General features: G+C 49.4%; 5 protein-coding genes across 5 annotated transcripts; 2 read left to right on the top strand and 3 right to left on the bottom strand.

Moving 5' to 3' along the window:
• Positions 1-8944: 8944 nt before the first annotated feature.
• Positions 8945-10441, bottom strand: BC939DRAFT_500682 (GDP-D-mannose 4,6-dehydratase; the record flags this gene model as incomplete). Its single annotated transcript, XM_051560071.1, has 4 exons — positions 8945-9607; positions 9699-9925; positions 10052-10186; positions 10369-10441. The coding sequence occupies 4 exons, from the start codon at positions 10439-10441 to the stop codon at positions 8945-8947; spliced, it is 1098 nt and encodes a 365-aa protein (XP_051414924.1).
• A 1490-nt stretch (positions 10442-11931) lies between these two features.
• BC939DRAFT_500681 (uncharacterized protein) lies at positions 11932-13399 on the top strand (the record flags this gene model as incomplete). The annotated part of the gene is made up of 2 exons (XM_051560070.1): positions 11932-12664; positions 12831-13399. 2 exons carry the CDS (start codon positions 11932-11934, stop codon positions 13397-13399), a joined length of 1302 nt encoding a protein of 433 aa, XP_051414923.1.
• An 851-nt stretch (positions 13400-14250) lies between these two features.
• Positions 14251-16170, bottom strand: BC939DRAFT_59986 (uncharacterized protein). Its single transcript, XM_051561772.1, has one exon. The coding sequence runs from the start codon at positions 16139-16141 to the stop codon at positions 14477-14479; it is 1665 nt and encodes a 554-aa protein (XP_051414922.1). The 5' UTR covers positions 16142-16170; the 3' UTR covers positions 14251-14476.
• Positions 16171-16579: 409 nt separating this feature from the next.
• On the top strand, positions 16580-19232 carry BC939DRAFT_500679 (uncharacterized protein; the record flags this gene model as incomplete). The annotated part of the gene is made up of 5 exons (XM_051560069.1): positions 16580-17198; positions 17399-17586; positions 17740-18135; positions 18254-18431; positions 18607-19232. 5 exons carry the CDS (start codon positions 16580-16582, stop codon positions 19230-19232), a joined length of 2007 nt encoding a protein of 668 aa, XP_051414921.1.
• Positions 19233-19267: 35 nt separating this feature from the next.
• BC939DRAFT_443264 (uncharacterized protein) lies at positions 19268-23650 on the bottom strand. Its single transcript, XM_051554515.1, has 5 exons — positions 22950-23650; positions 21650-21794; positions 21069-21138; positions 20575-20837; positions 19268-20476 (listed from the first exon to the last, which is right to left on the bottom strand). The coding sequence occupies exons 1-5, from the start codon at positions 23559-23561 to the stop codon at positions 19440-19442; spliced, it is 2127 nt and encodes a 708-aa protein (XP_051414920.1). The 5' UTR covers positions 23562-23650; the 3' UTR covers positions 19268-19439.
• Positions 23651-24721: the final 1071 nt, after the last annotated feature.

Raw genomic sequence — 24721 nt, 5'->3', positions numbered from 1 at the left:
CGACAGTGTCGACGATACCAAGAGCCACGCTGAACTCGAGGAGGAGGATAACTCGCCTATCGAGGAAGTTCGTGTCACCGTCTCCAGTATGTATCTGGCTTCGTCTGCACACTTCATGTTCATCTACCGTGTAACATGGCTCTGACAACCAATCCATCTTTCCTCAAATAGATCATGATGATCCTTCCATGCCATGCAACACCTTTCGCATGTGGTCCCTCGGTCTCTTGTTCACCGCCGCTGTCTCCTTCGTGAACCAGTTCTTCTATCTTCGTCAGACCCAGATCTCGATCGGCTATTCTGTGGTCGCTCTCATCTCCTTACCCATCGGTCATTTGATGGCCAAGGTTCTACCAACTCGTCAGTACCGCATCCTTGGTTTTCGCTTTACGCTCAACCCTGGTCCATTCTCTCTAAAGGAGCACATTCTGATCGGCACCATGGTCGCTTGTAACACCAGTACTGCCTACGCTGTCGACATTGTCATTCTCCAAAACATCTTTTACGGCGACAAGCAGCCTTTCATCGCCGGCCTGCTCCTCGTCTGGACCACGCAGATTACAGGATTCGCTCTTGCTGGTGCCATCCGCCGGTTCTTGGTCCGCCCCGCCCACATGGTTTGGCCCTCGACCCTCGTCACTGCCTCACTCTTCCGTTCCTTGCACGCTTCGGTTGAAGAGGATGACGAGGGTCGTATGTCGAGGATGAAATACTTCATGATCGTCTGCATCGGCTCCTTTATCTACTACTGGTTCCCTGGCTTTATCTTCCCAACCATCGGAATGATCTCTTGGATTTGCTGGATCAACCCTGACAACATTATTCTCGCACAGTTGACGGGTTCCAACGGTCTGGGCATCGGTACCATCGCCCTCGACTGGTCTGCTGCTTCGTACTACGTGCAGCCCTTGGTCACTCCTTGGTTCGCCCAGGTTAACATCTTGATTGGCTTCATCATGGTCGCCTATATCATGGTTCCTTGGGCTTACTACACTGATCTTTGGAACTCCAAGAACTACCCCATCTTGTCGGCTGCGTTGTTCCGTGAAGATGGAACTCCCTACAACAAAACCGAGATTTTGACCAACAATGTTTTGGATGAGGCCAAGTATCTGGCTTACGGTCCCGTCCGCATGGACTCGTTCTTTGCCCTCACCTATGGAGTTGGTTTCGCCGGTCTTACTGCTACTGTCGTCCACGTCATTCTCTATCACGGCAAGGAGATGGCCGCTCGCTGGAAGTCTGCACGCGCTGAGAATGAGGATATTCACTCCCGCCTGATGCGTGTCTATCCTGAGGTCCCGGACTGGTGGTATCTCATTCTATTTGTCATCACCCTCGCTTTGTCATTGGTTACTTGCGTTGTCTGGGACTTCATGCCTTGGTGGGCCGTCCTTTTGGCACTGGCCATCGCCATCTTCTTCGTTCTTCCTGTCGGTATTGTCCAGGCTGTGACCAACCAGCAGCCTGGTCTCAACATTGTCACAGAGTATGTTATCGGTTATATGCTACCTGGCCACGCCATCGCCAATGTCACCTTCAAGACCTACGGTTACATCGTCAACGTCCAAGCTTTGACCTTCACTTCCGACTTGAAGCTGGGCCACTACATGAAGATCCCCCCTCGCATCATGTTCATGGCTCAGCTCATCTCCACAATTATTTCAGGTCTCATCAACCTTGCGACCGCTCTCTGGCTCGTGAACTCTCGACCGAACATATGTACTCACGAAGGCTACCCTTTCACCTGCCGTAACACCAACACCTTCTACTCTGCTTCGATCATTTGGGGTGCCATTGGTCCCGCTCGCGTGTTCGGTAACAAGGACGGTGCTCTCTACGCTCCAATTCAGTGGGGGTTCCTTGTTGGTGCCCTGCTTCCCATTCCTTTCTGGTGGGCTGCTAATAAGTTCCCTCATATCACCTGGCTGAAGTACGTGCATTGGCCTGTGCTGCTCGCCGCAACATCGAACATGCCTCCAGCCCTTCCATACTTCTACACCAACGGTCTCTTCATTGGCTTTATCTTTGCTTTCCTGTTGAGACGCTACCGTCACGACTGGTGGGCTCGCTACAATTACTTGACCTCCGCTGCCCTGGACTCGGGAGTAGCTATTTGTGGCTTGATCATTTTCTTTGCTATCCAATCCTGGGAGGGAGAGATGCCTTACTGGTGGGGTAATCCCAAAGACGGCAACTTTGACCACTGCCCCTTGGGTGGTGCGAACTTCTATGGTCAATAAGTCGAGCATGCGACGATGCCTTGAGAGCATTTTTTTCCTTCTCTGTTTTGTTCCTGTGCATACATACCCCCTACTTCAACAACAACAACAACATAAACCCTAACAAGTAAGCTAGAAATAGCATCACACAGGATGGACAAACAGAGCATAGCTTAACACAGTCTAGTCATGTAATAGTAGACTGCGCGCGAACATTCAAAAATAATCATCAGTTACTGCCAACGAATCCTCTGCATGGCAATGAGTGAAACAATCTATAGACTGTCAACGGAGGCGTCCCCGCTGACAAAAGAAAGCTGTGGGGTGCTGCAAGGTCGTCCAGATTGAGTTGCAGCTCACATACTTTGAAACGGTTGCGCACTTGACCAACCCCTACTGCAGAGATCTTGGTGTGCACATTTTCCACGTTCATACAGTAAATACCATTCGGCCGATGCCAGGGTGTGTAGTGCAGATCCGACTCAATACCAGCGTGCCTGCTAAACTGGCAGCGTACGGGAGACCATCTGTACTGGGTAAGGTTTATCTTTTTTTTTTTTTTCTTTATTGAGGCCAGATCCGTCAGGTGCCCCAGGCGTGTAGGCGCAAGGACACAGTCTACGGCGACGCAACACATCTTTGCAACGTGGCCACGAGATGACGATCTAGCCTGGACAAACATGTTTTCGAGATGTGTGAAGTCTATCTGCATGCCAAGTTCGTGGTTGCACAAAGCCGAGATGCCCAACCCCTATCCACGTTAACCTCAAACAACCTGTAATTAATAATTTCAGGGGTTGGGGGTAAATTTCAAACAAGCAGAATGATGGCCAGTGAGCCCTCCCACGTAACAAGAAAAGGTGTGTAGTTCATATTGCATGTTTGTTTTGTTGTTTTTCGGGCAGCGAGGATCCTCTAGTGCATCGAACTTTGATCGTTATAACGGTGGTTGCTCGTGCCTGGAGTGCTCGGACTAGCGCGCGGCTACATTCCGCGCTTTTCAGAACCTGGTTCAGTTTTGTCATCATTGACTCTGTGCACATCGTGTACTAGTACTGTACATCATTTTTGCTTAAGTTGCACTATACCTTCCAATGTTCCGAGGAATGCTGATGCGACTGCACTGTATGTGAATCAGATTCGAGGCAAGTCATTTCCTCGCTACCCTCAACTCTGTTAGTTACGTTCACATACTGTGTATATATACTCTTGTCTCAAACGCGATTGTCTTTACTGGCGCTGTTGAAATGGTCGCGCATACGTTACGAAGGAGACGCGGAATTTGAGTGCAGTAGATTCAACCCGAAAATTTCAGACGACGTGGAATCTACTTGCGCATCATGGGCGATGAGAACTGGGGCTGGCCGATTTCAGTTTGCGAGCGCAAAGTATGAACGTTTGTGCGCATTTCATATCCTTTGATGATAGTGGGTGCTCTCAAATAGGATGGCAGCAAGGTTTTCTCTTGCCACCTTTCATTTTTTTATAACCATACCTTGCGCGATGCATTTCCCTCCCCCATTGACATCCCCCGGTACTTGCAGGGATCCAATAGCCTGATTGGCATGATTTTGCACCGAGGAAAGAATGCAATTGAGAGTTTGTTTATGGTCAGGGCAACTGTTTGCGTGCATGGTGGGCGCTGTTTTAAGTAGTACCGTCTGCAGAGTGTGGCAATCGGCTGAGTGTAAACAATCGCCCCTTTTCTGTTGCAGATGTTGCTCCCGTCAGCTTATTGCATGCAGCCCTACAGAGGGCTCCACCATCTCCTTCGCGTGCACTTAATTCGCCGAGGGAGATATTTTACGCTCCCCTGTTTGCATAAATACACGCGTGTCTCCGGCTCTTTCTTCTTTTTTTTTTTATTCGTCGTGAACTCCTGTCTACCCACTTCTTTGACTCACCTGCCCCTCCCTCTTTGCTTGTTATATCCGCACGCCCTCTCACTCTCCTGTCACACTCGTCAAAAAAAAAACGAACACTTGAATATCTCTTCCCCCTCTATCCTTTTATATCTCTACCTAACTCTGCCTATCCAGTCGCGTCCCATCCTATTGCCATGGAGAAATACGAACTCGAATACTCCAACGAAAAGTACGACTGCGAGCCCGAGAAGCAGGACTATGAGCCCGAGAAGTACGACTATGAGCCCGAGAAGTACGACTATGAGCCCAAGAAGTACGGGCTTGATCCTGAGGCTCAGGATTTCCTAGACGACGAAGATGACTCCCCCATTGAGGAAGTCCGCATTACTATCTCCAGTAAGTCATATAGGACCCACCTCTGCCCTCATCCCCATTGCCTAGACGGCCCTGTAGCGCCATTCTCAAACTAACACGCGTCCTTCGTTACTATAATCGCCCGTGCCTCTTAATCACAGACACGGATGACTCCAACGTCCCATGTAACACCTTCCGCATGTGGTCCCTGGGTCTTTTCTGGACCTGTGTCATTTCCTTCGTCAATCAGTTCTTCTATCTCCGCCAGACCACCGTCTCCATCAGTTACCCTGTTGTCGCCTTGCTTTCCCTTCCCATGGGCCACTTTATGGCGCGCGTCCTTCCTTCCCGTCAGTTCAACATCTTTGGCTGGAGGTTCTCGCTCAACCCCGGTCCCTTTTCCATCAAGGAGCACGTTCTCATCGGCACTATGGTCGCCTGCAACAGCGGTACGCCTTACGCTGTCGACATTGTTATCCTCCAAAAGCTCTGGTATCAAGATGAAAAGCCCTTCATCGCCGGTATGTTTCTGGTTTTGACCACCCAGATCACCGGATTTGCCGTTGCTGGAGGGCTCCGTCGCTTCTTGGTCCGCCCCGCCCATATGGTTTGGCCCTCAAACTTGGTGACAGCCTCGCTTTTCCGCTCCCTCCACCCCGCACACATCCGAGAGGACAATGGCCGCATGTCGAGGATGAAATACTTCATGATCGTCTGCATCGGCTCCTTTATCTACTACTGGTTCCCTGGCTTTATCTTCCCAACCATCGGAGTGATCTCTTGGATTTGCTGGATCAACCCTGACAACGTTATTCTCGCACAGTTGACGGGTTCCAACGGTCTGGGCATCGGTACCATCGCCCTCGACTGGTCCGCGATCTCAGCCTATGTGCAGCCCATGACCACCCCCTGGTTCGCACAGGTCAACATCCTCGTTGGGTTTGTCTTGGTCACCTATATTATGGTCCCATGGGCCTACTACTCCAACCTCTGGCACTCTAAGAACTTTCCCATTGTCGTTCCCTACCTGTACCTGGAGAACGGTACATACTATGACCAGAGCGCGATTATGGACGCGAATGGCTTCTTTGATGAGGAAGCCTATAAGGCGTATGGACCCCTTCGCATGGACTCGTTCTTTGCCCTGGCCTATGGAGTTGGATTTGCTGGTCTCGCTGCCACCATTGTCCATGTCATGCTGTATAACGGCCAGGAGATCGTCGAGCGCTGGAGGTCTGCACGAGCTGAGAATGAGGACATTCACTGCCGTCTGATGCGTGCCTACCCCGAGGTCCCTGACTGGTGGTATGGACTCTTGTTTGTGGTCACCGTGGGTCTCAGCTTCGTGACATGTGTCGTCTGGGGGTACATGCCATGGTGGGCGGTCTTCCTCGCCTTGTGTCTCGCCCTCATCTTTGTTCTTCCCGTCGGTATCGTCCAGGCTGTGACGAACCAGCAGCCTGGCCTCAACATTGTCACGGAGTACGTTATCGGCTACCTGCTTCCTGGTCATGCCATCGCCAATGTCACCTTCAAGACCTACGGCTACATCCTCAATGCTCAGGCCCTTTTCTTTGTCGGTGATCTCAAGCTAGGCCACTACATGAAGATCCCCCCTCGCATCATGTTCGCGGCCCAGCTCATCTCGTCTGTCATCTCTTGCGTCATCAACCTCGCCACTGCCACATGGCTGATCAACACCCGCCCTAACGTCTGCACTCCAGAGGGATATCCCTTCACCTGCCGTACCACGAGGACGTTCTACTCTGCCTCCGTCATCTGGGGGGCCATTGGACCCGCTCGCATGTTTGGTAGCCAGGATGGCGCGCTCTACGCTCCCGTTCAGTGGGGTTTCGTCGTCGGAGCCGTCCTTCCTTTGATCTTCTGGCTCCTGTCGAAGCAGTTCCGCCAGGTCACTTGGCTCAAGTTCGTGCACTGGCCCGTGCTCTTCGCTGCCACAGCCAACATGCCTCCAGGCCTGCCCTACATGTACTCGAACGGCCTTTTTGTTGGCTTCATCTTTTCCTTCCTGTTGAGACGCTACCAGTACAATTGGTGGTCTCGTTACAACTACCTGACCTCGGCTGCACTCGATACTGGTCTTGCTATCAGTGGCCTGGTCATCTTTTTCGCCTTCCAGAGCTGGGGTGGGGAGATGCCTTACTGGTGGGGCAATCCCGACCCCTACAACCCGGACCTCAACGCCGGTGCCCTGGACCACTGCTACCACGGTTTATCCAACTTCAACGGCGAGCAGCTGTAGTAATGTTGTCTAATGTATCATGACATCCAGCCAAGTAACGATAGATGCATGTCAGCCATGTAAAAAACAACCCAGCATTATTACTATTATCATCATTAAAATCTGTAATATATTCATCACAACCGTTTTTGCGCATTTATCCAAATGTATTGAGTTCCATTTTTTTCTTTTTTGTTTGTGGGGCAGTTTTGTTTCTGTAGAGGGCAGGGACAAAGACAGGGGGTTAAAGTCAGCTGTTGCAGCTTCGGGGAATAAACAAGTGAGCTTTTTAGAGTCCGTCAGTCATCTTGTCTGAGCGCGTTTGAACGAGCTCCGCTGGGAACGCATGGTGCCACAACATTATTGTGGGTTCCGATGTGCTCAGATAGACTAGAACGGCTATTGTTGCTGTTGGAGACAATGTTTATGTTTACGGGTGTCAGAGCTTACGGTAGATTAACTAGGAACGCGTCAGAGAAAGTTTCCGAGCTGCTGTCCTAGGATAAATGAGGCGGGGCAAGGACCAAATTAAAAGTCCCTCTCTTTACGCCCAAAGTCCCATATATGCGACGTATACTATGTATCCTATGTATAATAGCTCTTTTAGTACACCCTTGTCCTCTTACCGATAAGGGGGAGGGAGAGGCGCTGACCTCTACTGGTGTTATCACCACCATACATACACTACCTTCACGAGAACGCAGCTTCAGTTCTCACTCTGTGACATTGCTGCAGCCTTTCGTTCTTCCTTAACTCGAGCTACTGCCTTCTTTCCGCGACATCAGATTTCCCCTGCTTCTTTCAAATGGCAAGAAGCATATGCCCTGCATCAAACCATCGGCCTCCTGCCTCAACTAGATCATGATAATCCCTCCGTGTCGTACAACGCCTTCCGCATGCGGTTCTTAGGTTTATTCTGGGGCAGTGTCATCGCCTCCAACAATCAGCTCTTCTATCATTGCCAAAATGTTCTTGATATTGATATCGATCACACCACGACCGCCTCGTTCTCTTTCAAAAAAATAAAATACAATAAAATAAAAAAAAGGATTTGGTACAATATTGAGAAGCCCTTCATTGCCGACGTGTTTCTAGGGTTGACCACTCAGACAAACCAGTTTGTCGCTTTGTTGGTCTGTCGACGCTTGTTATCGCCTCCCTTCATCGGTCATCTCCCCCCCCCCCCCCCCCTCCCTCCCAATGTCGCTCACCAATAAGAGGACAAAGACCAGAGATCGAAATTGAGATTGTCTGCTCCCATTGCCCTGAACTCCATTGGCTGCTTTGATGAGTCTGAGTACGGGGCGTCAGGATCTCTGCAGATGGACGTTTTCTTCGCTCTCTCAATTACGAGTATTACAGTAGCATTTTGTCTTGGACTCTTAAGATCCGACAGCTTTTAAATCTGAACATCAGCTTCATGCAAGTCTATTCCAAAGTTCCCAGATGATGGTATTGACTCAGTCGCCCCGGTAGATCTTGCTATGTGCGCCATCTTGGATGATATGCCCTGGTGGGCGCCCATTCTGACCTTAGTCCTATCCTGCGTCTTTTTTTTTTTTTTTTTTTTTTTTTTTGCTGCCCATCGAGATCGTCACAGCTGTCGCCAACCGGACACCTTCCAGCAGCGTTATAACGGAACCATCATCGACCTATCTGCTCCCCGGTTACGCCAGCGTCAAATGCAACATACAAGACACTCAGTTAAAACGTCAGCGTTCAAGCCCTCATTTTTCGAGCTGATCTCGAGGTTGGTTGCTACAGGGAGATTCCTTCTTGAGTAACGTGTGTGTGACCTAGCTAGCTTTGGCCACCGGTGCATGCAACCATCAACGTTGCAATTCACCCTGTAGCTCTGCACTCCCGAGGGTCACGCTTAATTCTCCCTCGATCATCCGCGGTGTTATTGGACTCGCTCATGTCTTTGGACATAAAGATAGCGCACTCTATTCGTCCATTCAGTCAAGGGAGGGAGTCTTCATCGTTAGTGCTCTGGCTTTGAACTTTTGAGTTGCATTCAAAGTGTTCTCGGACGCGTACTGACTGAAGTTTGACCTCAACAGAGCTAGGTACTAGATACTGGGCTGGCCTTCGTTTGATTGGTTGAGTATTTTGGATAGTCAATACCAGTGCATTCAAACCGTTGCGCGTCATTCACTAGAAATCAAAAGATGAATAGCAGCGCTTCACAGCCTGGGATGACATTAAAAATGTTTAGACAGATTTATAAATACACAACAACTCTCTAAGTCTATAAGTGTTTAGTTGAAGACATCGCCGGCAGCAACACCGACCAAATCAGCCTTGACCATCTCCTCGACAAGGGCGTCGAACTCGACCTGGCGCTTCCAGCCCAGCTTCTCGTTGGCCTTCTTGGGGTTACCCAAAAGCAACTCGACCTCGGTGGGGCGGTAGTAAGCGGGATCGACACGAACGCGGATCTTGCCTTCCTCATCGATACCGACCTCCTCCTCAGCAGAGCCCTCCCAACGGATGGTCTTGTTAATGGCCTTGAATGACTTCTCAACGAACTCACGGACAGTGTGCATTTCACCGGTGGCCAAGACAAAGTCCTCGGCAGTCTCCTGCTGAAGCATTCTCCACATGCCCTCGACATAGTCGCGGGCGTGACCCCAATCACGCTTGGAATCCAAGTTTCCGAGGTAGAGGCACTCTTGCTTCTTCAAATGGATCGCAGCGACGGCGCAGGTGATCTTGCGGGTGACGAAGGTGCGACCACGGCGGGGGGACTCGTGGTTGAAGAGGATTCCGTTGCAAGCGTACATGTTGTAGGCCTCGCGGTAGTTGATCGTGATCCAGTAGGCGTACATCTTGGCAACACCATAGGGCGAGCGAGGGTAGAAGGGAGTGGTCTCGCTCTGAGGGATCTCCTGGACCTGACCGTAAAGCTCGGACGTTGAGGCCTATTACGACGAAAGGATAGGTTAGATATCGAATATGAACCCTGGGACCACCCTTTGCTGTGTTATGCAGCGAGCAGCGGACGAGTCTTACCTGGTAGAAGCGGACAAGGTGGGCCAAACCGCAAGTGCGGATGGCATCGAGCAGACGGAGGGTTCCGACGGCATCGACATCAGCGGTATACTCGGACATATCGAAGGAGACCTTGACGTGGGACTGAGCACCCAAGTTGTAGATCTCTGTGGGAAGGACCTTGGAGATGATGTGGACCAGGCAGGTCGAGTCGGTCAAATCACCGTGGTGAAGACGCATCTTGGGGTCTATACACACGAGCAAGAGACGTGTTAGAGGCGTGTCAGATGCAATCGAACAATTGAACAAGGATGAAGATTCTATTGGTGGCCAGAACATGACAGAGCAGACGCTCAATGGCTTGCGTAGCTTACTCTCATGGGCATCCTTGTAGAGGTGCTCAATGCGTCCGGTATTGAAGGACGACGAGCGGCGGATGATACCATGGACCTGGTAACCCTTCTCGATCAAAAGCTCGGCAAGGTATGAACCATCCTGGCCAGTAATACCTATTTGGAGAAGCAATGAGTCAGTGTCTCATCTGATTGATGATGAAAAGATGATGATGAAAGATGATGAGGGCTGATCAGATGAACAGACTCGAGGTTCCGAAGACCACGGACCGCCATCCTTTCCCACACCAGTGTTCGCCTGGCGCCTCGAAGGAGAGGACGCTGAAAAAGATCCATACCAGTGATGAGGGCGACCTTGCGCTTGCGGTAGTCCTCGGGGGACATGTTGACGACTTCGATAGGGGAGGACATGGCTGATGATATTGGGGGGCGAGGGAAAGGATTAAGTGTGAAGAAAAGGTCAGGGACCAACCACCATTTATTCATATTCATAAATTGGAAACTTTGCAAGCCACTTTAAATAAGGTTGGCGAAGAAGATTGGCCACCAAAAATAACGTTCCATTGGACGACCGTCTTCAGTCGAAAGTTTGGTCCGCCTCAATGGAAGCCGGTCTCAGACCCAACCTACGCGCCCAATGGGTTGGTTGCATCGCAGGAACACTCAAGCGACACTGATCTACTTCAAGTGATGAACGTTGGCGCGGACTTGTTGAATTCCCTTCGGAACTACTGTGTTCACGATCTTTGCTACGTTGACTGCGATACGTTAGCTGGAGAATCTAATGTACCCATTACCACAGTGAATGTGAAGATGCACACCAAAGTTGCTGTGTGCGCACGAACTCTTAACGATCCCTGCTGCATTCTCGCTGATTGCTGCCATGAAGAATACGTCCGTGTGTTCAGTGAGGAAAAGAGCGTAGGATAGGTTGCTGCTGTGAATTGGTCAATGCGGCCTTGAGAGCTACTTACATGGTTGCCAGAGTCTGTTTATCCATGATGGTGTGGTCTGTTTCGTTTATGAGGAAAAGAGTAGTGCTGCTGGGTTACGTGCATATGAGTTTGTGAGGTGCATATCAGGGTTATGATAGCTGCCTAGATTTTCAGTGTCTTATTGAGGGTTAACGCGTGCAAAATTATATCTTCCCTTATAATGACGAGGTATCGTCCTAAAGCTCTGCCCTTCCACAGCATCATATCGAGAAGAGCGTTACTAAGGGTCTGCACAGTTGGATCCCTTTAGTCCTAAAGTATTATTGTATTTTGGCTAATCTTCACAGGAGAAACCGCAGAGAGGTTGTTGCTGAGAATTCCGCGCGGTCTAGGACCACAGTTCGCTTGAATAACATTATCTGTCCACGTTTACTCATGGCTGGCTGGCTATCCATCGTACATCTTAAAATGTCTGTGCTAATCATCCCGTCCTTGTGCAGCAGGACATGTTCCATGCGTGTTCGTGTATCGCGAAGGATGTTGGGAGAGGAAGACCCCCTGGCAGGGATCCGTGTGTCCAGCAGGGTTAGTACTCTACAAATGGATGCCTGTGCTCGTTTTATTGTTTACACTGGAGACTTCTTTTGTTGATACCTCTCCATCGTCCGTACGAATGAGAAGCAGCCATTTCAGGCGCGTTCCTGAAAGGGATCAAATCGTTTGTTGTGCTTTTCGTCGATTCGGATTTGCTTCTCTCTAGAGTACGTACGGTACGCCGGCCCCTTTTTCTGAGCGAAGAAAACTATATAAAAGGAGCACAGAACCGAACTCAATATCGCTTCTTCACATCCATCTTTTTGTTCTTTTCACATACTCCTCGACCTTGCCGTGATCATATTGGCATTGTCTACGAAACAGCAACGGTGCGGGACAAGAACTCATCAAGCAGACACATACAACCAAACCATGGCGCCAGTTATTCTCACCACAGAGCATCTGTATATGGTTCTCACTAGCTTCGGAGTCCATCTCACCTACTTTTATCTCATCAAGGCCTTTGTGCCTTTTATCGGAAAGAACCGCAAGCGTCTCTCTTGGGTCCTGACCCTGATGACCGCAGCAGTTGTGTCTGTGCTAGGGCCGTACGCGACTTTCAGCAGCTTACGGACAGTCTTTTCTGAGCCAGTTCCATACGAGAGTTACAGCCTTGTCAGTGGTCACTATAACACTACTAGCAGTGGGCAATTCTATCGACACGATATCACATTCCAGCCCACACCAGATCCCAAATTGAATCCGCAGGGTACCATCGTGGTTGCTTTGGATCCTACTCTCTCAACGAAGCAGTGGCCATTGCACGACCAAAAAAAAGCGGAACAATTGCCCATGGATGCTGAGAAGATCATCGCACTTTACAAGGCACACGACGCTTCTTACTCGACATCATGGACGGCCCTCCGTCACTCAAGGTGGTTTTTCGATCTGTGCTTTACACCATCGGACAGTTGGATGTCACAAGTGGCCGTCACCTTCTTTGCCTGTTACCTGATCTTGGATATGGTATGTGGTCTGCTTCATTACCGCGAGAGGGTCACCTTCTTGGCTGGATGGTTCCATCATACCGTGTACACGGGCATTTGCTACTACACTGTCGTTTCCGGCAAGTCCCACATCTTTGCCTCGTTTATGATCCTTGAAAGTAAGTAGCGGTCGGTGTTTTTCCAGCCTCTCATTTTTTTTTTGTTTTGTTTTGGGAGGGACGACTGGAAGCCATAGTAGTTTCTATCAGCACTGCGGACTCCTTTTTTTTACATTCCTAACCCCTTCTCGTCTTTCTTCATTTGTCCTGCATGATGAACTCAAAGTTCCTACACTCATCATGGGCCTGGGCTTCATTTACAAATCTTTGAGGAACGACATCCTCTTTGGAGGGACCTTTGTACTCTTCAGGGTTCTATGGGATTTTGCACTCACACACGAGCTGGTCATGAACCGAGCTGATATGCATACAGCGGACAAGGCTTTCCTTATCTTCAAGTCGGTCATGAACTTCAAGTTCTTTATTGACTGGGTCAACCAGCAAATCCGGCTCCGGAGAAGGAAACCGGCCAAGGCTGTCGATGCGATATTGGCCTCTGAAGACAAGGCTGTGGAATGCAAGTCGGAATCAAGTCTCTTAACCAAGTCAGCGTCGTCTGGCATTAGCAGCAGCAGCAGCATCACAACGATCGTGTATCAGCAGCAGAAGAAGAGCCAGCAACAGTCAATATCATCCAGAGCGCAGCAGATGCAGAACTACTTTCGAGCAGCGAACGACAGCCAGGGCGAGCCAGTAACGACACCCACAGGAAGCACAAGAGTCCGAGAAGCGAGAACACGAACCGCCAGCTTGATAGAGGAGCAATCCCGCGCGGATCATATTACAGCGCATTAAAAACACCAACATTCCCAGCACTATACTCAATGAAGCGCTGTTAACAATAAATATTGAATGCTCAAAGCTGCAAACCATTACTGTGCATGTTACACCACATATCGACCGTAGCTCTATCGCCAGCCTGCACTCATCTCACTTTACGGCCGTAGTCAATTTCGATTCGCCTCATTCAACATATCATCATCACCCGTCTCGACGCGGCATGTCGGAATTGGACAGTGAAATGACGATTAGTGTTCTGCAGCCGTTCTGCGTGGCCACAAATAGAGAGCGAATATATGCTGCTGCATGTGTATACTACGGAGCTTAGGATGTGTCCTGGTCTTCTATGAGCTATACAGACTGGTTCGTCCTACTTGAAACCAATAGCAGTGATGAGCAAACCTTTCAGTGGGAGATCATCAGTGCTACTCCAAGGGTCAACGTCAATCTCCTTCCGGACTATCCATATCACCTCACTTGTGATGCCAGTCGCATGATAAACTCCTTTATTCTCCATGCAAGAACATACATGGGCTTGCGTACTACTATCGATCCCAATGCTTGGGTCCCGCTCAGCATCCTTGCTTCAACAGCACCCAACCATTGGCAGCCGGAGACATGGGGTGTCAAAATAAAGTAGGACCTCGTGTATGACCAATGGTCACGACAGCAGCAAGTGGTCCATCGATAACAAGCAACCAGAACGGGAGTGATAGATTCGAAATGCTCGTGCTCTCTGGTCATTCCCCACCGCGTGTTGTCACAACCATTGAAGATAGCATATCAGACAAGAGTAGAATGAGGTTTTCACACCTACAAGTAAACTCTATTGAGAGGATTGAAAAAAAGCTCTGAATAGGATTTCTGAAAACACCGTCCTTGCGAGCGAAGGGCAGCTCAGATGGACATCAGGTCCCCTTGGGGGCACGGACCTTGTACGAACAAGTTAAGCAGCTTCTGCTCAAACAATGTACGTCCCGTTCAAACCTTCAAATCAAGGATTTATGATTCAATATTATTATAAATATATAAGAGGAATGATTCTAGGTGATGCTGTGTGGTTGATGTTCTCAAGTTGGCCGTTCCTCTACTTCAAACGTAGCGTATGTTCTCCATGATGATACACTCATCCGTCGACGCTGGAGCGAAGCATTTTTTACAGAATTTTTTCACGTCCTTCTTGACCTCATCCTTCCATTTGTAGAACTGTGATCGATCTACCGTCTTCATGTAGCTGATGATCTCGTCCGTGTCCCTAAAGTCGCTCGCATCAATATAACTGCCCTCCGGTACATAATCCGTAATATCAGGCGCTCCCAAGTAGAGAGGAATCGCACCCGCGGCGTAGACATTATAGATCTTCTCCGTCACATAGCCCAGGCAGTTCGAGTTCTCAGCCGCGAGTGCGAAAGGGTAGGCGGCGATCGTTTGCGTCTTGGCGTTTTCCCAGTCCATGCCGTCCGTCATCTCCTTGGGGATTTTCTTGTTGTTCATGCAATTGCCGTACGAATGGGCACCGAATTTTTTGACTAGATCATCCATGAGCTCGTTGCGGTTGTTCTTCGGCCAGCAATTCGAGACCACGAAGGCCATATAATGGTCGGGTTTCTTGTCGAATGGGACCTTGGGCTCTACATTCGCCATATCAAGCGCACCTTTCTCACTGATGTACTGCAGTGGCAAGGGAAGATCCATCAACTGGCCGGGACTGCCAAACGTAAAGTCGAATTGTTGGATGTATTGAGGCAACGCTACGCTTGGGTAGTATCCGATGGACTCTGAATGGAATCGCATGACCCACTTCTGATGCGCAACACGCGGTGGCATCCTGCCGCTGTCAAAGTAAGGCGCCTCTGGGATGTTGTCGTAAAAGGGGTAGTCAAAGTAGATAATGTCGAAGTCGCGGAACGACGTATAGTTGTTGGTGACGATGTACGGCACCACCCCGTTCGCCTCCGTATAGCACTCTCGGTGTATATCATCGGCCGTACCCAGCCAGTTAGTCCAGAACCAGCAGGGTGCGTACCCTGTCTCCCAGTGAATGGAGTCGTTCTTGATATGTGCTTTGAGGTAGTGGTCGAAGAAGGGCTGAAGCTCCGGCGGGAAGGGGCACAGGGTCCGGGATTCGATCGCCCAGTCGACCTCGCTGCCGAACATCATCTGGCGCCAGAAGAACATTTTGAGGGGTACACCCTTGGGCTTGTCTGTAATCAGGATGCCTCTGGGGTGTCGACGGTGTTCTGGCATGTTGTTACAGAAGTTTTCGATATTGAATGGACTCTTGTAGTCGTCTTCTTTGTTTGTGCCTCGGTAATTGAGTGGTTTAAGTGGTGGTAATACATTGGGTTTGGTGGTTAATCCGGGGATAGGGGTCTCTGCGACTTCTCTGGAATAAAGCTGGAGAAGCACCAGCGAGACAATGATGAGGCAAGCTAGCCCTGTGGCGATTCCCTTTCGTTCCCGCATGAGTTTAGAAAAGCTTGCTGATCTAGATGATTGAATTGTTGGAAGTTGGTTCCATTGATCTGATCGGGATTTTTTTTGCTGTGCCAGCCAGTTCAGTAGACGATACCTACCAAGAGATCCAGTCCCAAGTAGAGTATATCGCAGGGTCCGAGGATGGAAAAAAAGGAGGAGGGGGATGCGGATGAAGGAAGGACTGAAAGAGGGAGGAGATGGAGGTTGATGGGATGATGGCCTGTCGGTTGGGAAGACAATGGCGGGGGCGAAGGTGTGAGACGGGAAACTCTTTCCCATTGGCCAATTGCAATCAGACTAGTCTGCAGCTTTTTTTTTTTTTGATCCTGGATGTAACCATGGCCTAACTTTCAGGTATACATGCACATGTATATCGACTTTCTATTTACATAGGCTACAGTACACACAAAAGATATAGTCGTTGGGAGAGGAAGGTCACCGCCGGTATCTATACCAGCGGTCTCCAGGGTATCCTGGGCTCTTGTTTCGATACCTTATTTTTCAGTTGAACTTTATCCCCCAACGTCCAACGCTCAACGCCCAGCGGAACACTCAAAGAACCAATTCAAAAGGTGCTTAAGGGCTGGCTGCCCCTTTGCTGCTTCCCCTGATGGTGTCTCTCATCCTATTCATTCCATCCCATCCTTTCCTCCAGTCCGCCAACTTTCTACTCTTTCTCTCTCTTGCTCCCACCTTCCACGGCGCACAGAATAAAAAATGTCCCGACGTGCCCTCCGGGGCCCAAATCCATCCTCTCCCTCGACCAGCAGCCGCGAGACCTCTGACCAGGAAGAGGAACAGAGGTCCTTCCTCTCGTCCTCGACCTCGTCCTACTCGACCCCGGTTGCCAAGCGGAAACACCGACAGCAACATCCCACACGGATCAACAATGCCGTCGTCGACGGTTATGAGGACGAGGACGACAATGGTCACCATATGAAGGCCCTCGACTCGACATTATTGCCGCACAGGAGCAACAGCCCCAAGAACAACGACAATGGCTCTCTACCAGACTACTCTCATCATCCAAAAGGATCATTGGACGACGAGATATCGGTCGCAACACTCACAGCTGCAGCCGTTGAACCGCTGAGCATTGTACTAACAGCGCCCGTCCTCATGGGCGAGTCTGATCCTTCTTCACAACGGCACTCGCATGAGCGGCAACGACAGCAGGTAGCGGCCCAACAGCATCCGTCGTCTTCATCGTCGTCGTCGTCATCTGCTGAACGGGGCTACTCAAAGTGGAGCACCATTGGCCATCAAGCCTCGTTCCTAGCCACTGGAATCTTTTCGACCATTGCAGTTCAATGGCTTTACTATCAGGGAGCAGCTTGTAAGGCCCATCTTTTATGCGAACTTTCCTCTACAATACAGATCTCTACCGGACTACACTATGCGTATTCAGACTCCCGGCTGCATTGTCTAGACAAAACGACTTTAGAAACTTGTTTGCTAACCACAGTCCCATTTTTTTTTTTTCGTAACTCTATACCTATTTCGAATATTCTTTTTTGTCCTATTGTATCCTCATAGCCGGAACAACAATGTTAACCGTATTCTTCAACTATATCGGGATGATGAGTGTCGGGCTGGTCTATGCGCTGCAGTCATGGTGGGCGGACAGGAAACAGCGTCGATTGGCCACAGCAGCGGGATGCAACGCCCATGTCGAGTACGATGTCTTGACCACGGACTTTCATGAGATGACAGAGACCCATCCTGTAAGTTTTTTTTTTTTTTTTTTTTTTTTTTTTTTTGGGAGAGGGGAGGCACAAGGATATTTTATCAGTTGGGGTTCTTTATCAAAAAACGCAATCTAATCGATTTTTGTTATCCCTATCCCTATCCCTTGCATGTTGCTCTCGTGAAAATAGCGTGATGTTGAGGATCAGGGCATCAAAAGTCATGTCGGGCTCCTCGTCAACAAAACCGGAAGCACCAGCAACAACAACAGCAACAACAACAACAACAACAATAACAATGGCAGTAAATCAAACCATGACTCTGTAAGCAATAACATTGGCCATTGCCACGAGGATGAGAACGAAGATGAAGATGACGATGACGACTACGATAACCTTGACATGGAGAAACAGCGGCTCCGAAAGATCCATACAGGTGATCATTCGATGGACGTTTCAGACTCCTCGTCAAAGACAGCGGAAAAAAAGTCGAAACTGGGACTCCATTGGCCCGTTATCCAAGTCGCGGTCATGGATGTGATTGCGAACGCTCTGGTCACTATCGGATTCTTCTATGTTGGCAGTGGAGTAAGCTTTTATTTTATTCCATTTTGCTCACGCGCGCATTTATGTCTATGCGAATGGTGCTCAGAAAAAGGTTCGTTAACACTCTTTGTTCATTTCTTTTATATTCATCGCTACGAAGATGTACCAAGTGATCTACAGCTCTATTGTGATCTGGTGTGCGATCCTGACACGGATCTTCCTCGCCCGGGAACTTAATAATATTCAATGGTTGTCGATCGTTGGTGTCACTTTTGGCCTGGCCATCAGTGCCGTCGGCACCGTCCAGGATGCATCGCCTGACGGCCCTGTTCAAAGCTGTAAGTTTAATCATAGGACACTCTATTTTGATCCTTGTTGTAGAAATTAGCAAGGCTGTGTCTGCGCGTACCTGTGACACGTTGGTCTATTCATTGGATACGCAATGGTCATTACTACCAAGAGCAAGGCTATGTAAATAAATTGCTGACACACTGTTTACTTTTCTCTTTCTAGGGCTCGAGAAGTCCTTCGGGGCGCTGGTGACATTGGGTGCGACATTTCTCTACGCGTGCGTCTACGTCCTCTCCGACAAAGTCCTCTCGACCTTCCGACCGAAGCCCATCCCCGAGAAGGTCTGCTCCATGGTTGGAGGTTACGCCTCGCTTTTGACTTTTGTCTATCTCTGCATCCACACCATCCCGAACTGGCAGACAGAGGTCATCGAGGTTGTTCAGGAGCATCAAGGCAGCTGGCTCGGCATCGCGCTCGTCTATCCCCTTGTAACGATCTCCTCGATGCTGCATTCGCTCAACTATTACGTGCTCCTCTCGAGGATTAACAATATCGCGGTCGGCATCATGCAGTCCCTGCGTGCCGTCCTGGTCTTTGTCATGAGCCATTATTTGTTCTGCGGAGTCTCGTCCGCCCAGTGCTTCAACGAATGGAAGTTCATCTCCGCGATTGTTGTTATTGGATGCGTGACCCTCTTCAGCTTCAACAGCAACCCTGCTGCCCCAGGAACAGATGATACTACCACCACCGTTGCAGGTTCAGCATCTGTAAAGACATCGACACCGACTTCTAGAGTCACTTCCCCGATACCCCGCCTGTCATCCACACGGCAAAGAAATGCACATTAACTTGTAATAAAGTACATACGAACATAGAGCATTATCATCGATATTTTACTTGTTTTTATTGAATTTTCCTTTTTTTCCCCCTCCTACAATGTGTATCTTACAAATGCGCTTTCATCTTTTTGGTATGCAATGTCCTCGATTGCGTCGCGCTCATGATTATATATACGGTCCCTCAGCTGTGCTGTGCTGCGTTGCACTTTGCTCTTTTTACACAGAGGCCTCGGCCGCGACCGTTTGCGAAGTATGCAGCGGAGCTGATCCCTCACGATGAGCCCGATCGCAGCTCTGACTGCTACTCTGCTGACTACTGCCTACACCCCCGCCCACCAAACCAGGCTCCATATTCGATTCTGAAACGACTCCAAGTTCTGAAATGCCCGAGTGGCCTGAGCTTGCGCGGTTGTTGCTGGTCAGCAGCACATTCGGCGCCGGTGGTGTCATCACCAAAGTCTTGCCGAACACCTCCGTACTCGCTCCTCCTCCTGAATTCTGGCTCAAGGCTGCTACTCCAGTATGACCGACCAAAGCTCCTTGGTGGTGGGTCGCCACCACGGGGGATGCGGCCGAGCTCGAGTTCGTCCTGCTCCGGTTCCTATGCGGGATCGTGATATTCCTCACAAAGTTTTGGATCATGTGGCTCATATGACTATGGCTTGACGGACTCGATGGTACGTGCGAATGCGAGTGATGATGTTGGTCCTCCAGTTCCTGTGCTGATGAAGGCGATGACGTTGATGACTCTCTAGGAGACGCCGGTGCCGCGAATGGGATTGGGGACACTCCAAAGCTTGTAACAAACATTGGTGGGGAGGGCGCCATCAGGAACGCTGCCGAAGGTGACTGTTGCACAGCAGAATCGACCGATGTTGACGATGATCCGGCGTTGACAATGTTCATAGGGCACACCGTCGCAGACACTGAACTTTGCTCTTGCTGGCCTGATGAGGATGCTGTTGACACTGGTCGCGAGGACGACGATGGTGAACTAGGTGCAGAGGTTTCTGTTGCAGCCAAGACTGCAGCATCGTCGGATCCTGTTCCTGTTCCATCCAGCGGTAATGGTGGCGGTCGATTTTCTGGTGGTTGGAACGTGTGTGCTTGCTCTGGAGCAGGTGTTGGCTCAGACACATCTTCTATCGCTGCTATTACTGGTTCTGCCTCAACCTGCTGCGCAACCGCCGCCGGCTCGATCTCATTGATCTGCTCAACCGAATTATGTCTGCTTTCGATAGCAGCGACAGGACCTATAGAGTAAGTGAGACGGACAACCAACAACGATGAGTTAATTCATTTAACGGTACAGTTGCTCCGTCGAGCTCAGATGAGGCGTAGGCTGACTTACTCTGCAAAGGCATCTCTTCTTCAATTGGATCGTCAATCTCGACTACATCCTCCAGATCAGCGAATGTTCGACAAAGCGGACATAGAAAGCCTGGGTGGTTGGAGACCAACATCGGCCGGATACATTTATAGTGGTAAACATGTGAACATGGCGCGACAAAGAGCGCTTGGAAGGATGCAATACGGAAGAGACAGATACAGCAATCCGTAGCGCACGAAGCATTGGCAGTCGTCAAGGACCGGATGGCCTTTAGTGTATTCTCCCTACAAAGTTCAAGGACCAGAGTTTGATACAGTTAGTTTACTCGACTGACTCATGACACATGGCATAGAGAAAAAAAACAATGCGGTGTGTAGAAAAAAAAAGGGGGGAAGGCCATACGCGACCATAACAACTTCTGAATGCCATGTTATGTCATTTACAACTCATGACCGCCAAAAAAATATGGAGAATCGGTATGCTTGCAAGGCACGAGGGGTAGCATCGCTTCTTACCTAAAGGGATTGGCTTGCTGCTGCCACGATCGGTTGAGCTCCAGTCTCATCTTGACGCATCGGTATATTTCTACACATCCATCGGGTCGATTACAGCAGAATGGTTAAAATTTCAGTTGCGCAACATACCAATACATGCTGAGCACCCTTCAGGCCCGAAAAAGTGATCTGCAAGTCTTAAAAGGCGATAGCCTAACAGCCAGCGCGATAGGTCTACAGCCGAGACTTTGCGGAACTATGATGCGGGCTGCTTTCCTGAAGCTGTTGTGGCCCCATTCAAAGTAAGCCAACTATTTTTGTACGCCTGTCGATTTCTTTGTCTGGTCGGTTGCTTTATGGATGCTGTCCCTGGTATACGTGTCCCTTTACGGGTGATACTCCTGCCAAAATGTCGTATTCGATGGATAATTCAGCTCGCCTGGTCGGTTTCTAGGCGACATTTTCCCTTTGAATTTCGAACTTTGAAGACACGCGCATGTTTTTTTGTGTAATGTGTTGAAGGATGGTCCCTGCCCTGCTAAAGATACTCTCCTAGCACAGTATTTAGTTAAAGGGAAACAGGCATAGTTCGTGTGACCTACCCTGGGTGCCTCCTTGATAATCAACTCCGAGTTGGATGACATCGCCGTCCTTGAGCAGCGTGGGTCTCGACTCGATACCGGGGGGTGAAAGTCGGGCATGGTTCAAGAATGTGCCTGAGGATGATTTCGTATCGCGGATGAAGAACTACGTGCGAGACAATAGGGAGTACAAGGAAGCGCGTGAGTAGATTTGGTCAAGTACATGTACCTGAACTGTCTCATGATGGTATTGCAGGGCATGTAAATTATTTGCACAGTTCGATGCCATTTTTTTTAGTCGTACAATATATCATGCAGGAAAATAAAATGTGTCCGCGAAGGATGAGTTTTTTTATGTTTTCTTTTGCCCTCCTGGTCATTCATCCACCCATTGCCCTGTTGGGTACACAAAGCACAAACAGCGGCATAAAGTGCATAACGCCAGTCTGCTCCAGCATTGTCCTCAGCATTAGAGCGCGGCTCCATCTTTTTCATGTTCAGTCTATACCCTTTTTTGAGCAAAGTGGTAGACAAGACAATTGTTCGAGAGAGAAAAAGAGAGAGAAAGAAGATGTACCAATAAAATAAGTCCCGCCCCTTCTCGTCACTTTGTAATATTGGGACTAAAGTGTAATTTAGACGTTTCTGGTCATCCAAGACCATATAGTCCCGCCATAGTCTCTGCAGCAAATACAGCCATACGAGCCCATGGGATAGATTTGTGGAAACAAAAGTAGAAGGGGAGATGCGAATAGAGATCCTGTCCCGCTTTGCCCAGGCTGTCTTCCTTACTTCCCTCCCACCTCCTTTTGCCGCTCAGACCTTTAGTCGTTATGTCTCCGTCCATCGATCCCCCTTCTCGGTCTTCGTGGAAGACCTGCAACCTTGACCATTTTGAGCCAAACCGATAGATGGGCGAGGATGTAAAAACGCCATTTTGCCCGCCATTCGCAGTTTTGTCGTGCCTTGTGTTTCCCTTGTGCAAGTTTGTTTGCAAGTATTGCTCCGCTGTGTGGGTCATGTGCATGGTGACAGGAGCGAGTCCGGACCGCCACACCAAATAAAGTCAAAGGACAAGGGACAAGAGACCAACCAAAAACCGATGCCAACACTAGCAAACAAATATGCGAGTCCCGAACACGGTTACTATATGCAAAAAAAACCCCCCTCTTCCGCTCCCCACCAACAGCATCAACAACACGCATTTGCTAAATCAAACAACCCCACCGGCGCGTCTTTCAAGCCAAAAAATAAATAAATAAGACAAAATAACGCATCCATGTTTCAAAAGAGAAAAAGTAGAGAGACCGGTTATTCATACTTTTCCATGCTCTGTAAAGATCTCGGCATGTCCACGCGAGACGACCTTGGACTTGAAAGTGACCCTGTTGGGCAGGTTCTGCTTATCTGTGAAGCGTCCGATTTTGAGGACAAAGCCCTCGGGCACGTCCTTGTCGACAACCTCGAAGTGGAGGGACCGTGGTGCGTCCAGGTGAGGGACGATTCGAATATGGGGTACAGTAGCAGCAGTGGACGTTGGTCCATTGGTGGCAATTGGAGTCGATGTGGTGGCGGTGACTGTTGCTGCTGGTGCCTGGGTGGTGGCATGACTACTGCTAGTAGGCATACTCATGCTTGCAGGCACTGTCAAGGCGAAGGGGAGGAGGAAAGGCAGGGTTGCGAAGGTTAAGGGTGTATGAATGTGAGAAGAAAGAAAGAGGGCGAGGAAGAGAGGAAGACGTGGGTGTCGGTGAAAGATTGCAACGAGGGAGGGAGGGAATGAAGGAAAGTGTTGGAAGGAAGGAAAGAAAGAAGAAAGAGGATAAAAGGAGGGAAGAGAAGGGGGAGTAAAAGGAAAAGGAAAAGTCAAACCATTAGGGCATTTAGTTGAATTGAATTGAATTGAATCGAAATGTAGTAATACAGATGACATCGTGCTCCGAAGAGGTGGATCGAAGAGCGCGGGCTTATAGTTCTATGTTAGTAGAATAAAATACCAGAGCACTGAAGCAACCTTACCATTATCCCCACTTCACTTTGGCATCGTGCTTGGATGTCGAGAGCTTGAGGATGACTCCAGTGCTTGCTGGCTGACGGTGATAGTGGTGCTGACTAGGATGAGGAGTAGTTTAGAAAAAAAAAGCGCGAGCTGGGCCTGCTGGGCTTGTTGGGCTTGTTGGGCTTTCGTATGCCACCCGAGATCAGGGATAAAAGTCAGGTTTTGCATTGTAGCATGGTCCTGAGAGAAAGTCGGGGATGGGTAGGCGAAGGATTGATAAAGTCAAAGGTGTGCTTTGGTGAAATGAGGTGCATTGCAAGGTAGGGAGCAATGGAGAGTTGCCAAAAGGCGCAGATTGTATGGGCATGAACGCATGCATGCACTGTTAAGAACGCGAAGCCTTTTGTTTCGGCAGGCCTTGATAGATGCGGGGAAATAAGAGGACAAGATGCCTGATATATCTCCGTCTATGATTCGCACAGAATAGACCCTGCGGTCGCATTACCTTTTGAACCGAGAGAGGCCAACAAAGGGATGGATTGCTCAAAATAGCCATCCTCTTTCCACTGCCAACCAGTCCAACAAAGAAAACACAGTTAAGATGAAATAGGTTCAAGTCTGGGAGCGCGCCGTTGCAAAAGTCAAAGGGGGGGTGTTCAGCGGTGAAGGTGTTTTATCTGGTAAAGACCGAGGTTCAAGTAAAAGAGGCGCGTGCCTTGAATACTAGTAGTTTTAATATTTCTGTTCAATACAACATCTCTGACATTGTTCCATAGGTTCGGCTGTCGAAGCAGCTTTGCCATTTTCTCTCCCTGGTTTGCAACACTCTTAGCGATATAGAATGGCTCGACGCTCCTCTTTTGTCGGCTTTCTCCCTTTAATCCGCTTGTGATTGTTGATACGAATGTGCGCGCTGTCGGTAGGGCGAAGGTCCTGCCACTTCTTGATTCGAGCCTGTGACACCTTCATGTGGGAAGGCTAGGAGGCAACAGGAACAGCATTTAACCTACGACGTTTCTTCTTTCAGTATCCGTCGCCTATTGATATGAAGAGTGCCTTGGCCACTTGAAGCGAATAATCATCTTCATCCGCAA

This window comes from Gamsiella multidivaricata (genome assembly GCF_025024155.1).
Source record: "Gamsiella multidivaricata strain RSA 2152 chromosome Unknown BC939scaffold_14, whole genome shotgun sequence".
NCBI lineage: Eukaryota > Fungi > Mortierellomycota > Mortierellomycetes > Mortierellales > Mortierellaceae > Gamsiella > Gamsiella multidivaricata.
This window is presented reverse-complemented; position numbering and strand designations above follow the sequence as displayed.

What these genes read in the sequence shown, in the direction of transcription:
- BC939DRAFT_59986 (XM_051561772.1), bottom strand. Translation starts at nt 16,141, where the DNA reads ATGGGAAAGAGTTTCCCGTCTCACACCTTCGCCCCCGCCATTGTCTTC.
- BC939DRAFT_443264 (XM_051554515.1), bottom strand. Translation starts at nt 23,561, where the DNA reads ATGTCATCTGTATTACTACATTTCGATTCAATTCAATTCAATTCAACT. An exon ending in TTATCAAGGAGGCACCCAGG is followed by an intron (nt 21,139 to 21,649) that starts GTAGGTCACACG and finishes ATGGATGTGTAG; the next exon opens with AAATATACCGATGCGTCAAG. An exon ending in AGAAGAGATGCCTTTGCAGA is followed by an intron (nt 20,477 to 20,574) that starts GTAAGTCAGCCT and finishes CTTACTCTATAG; the next exon opens with GTCCTGTCGCTGCTATCGAA.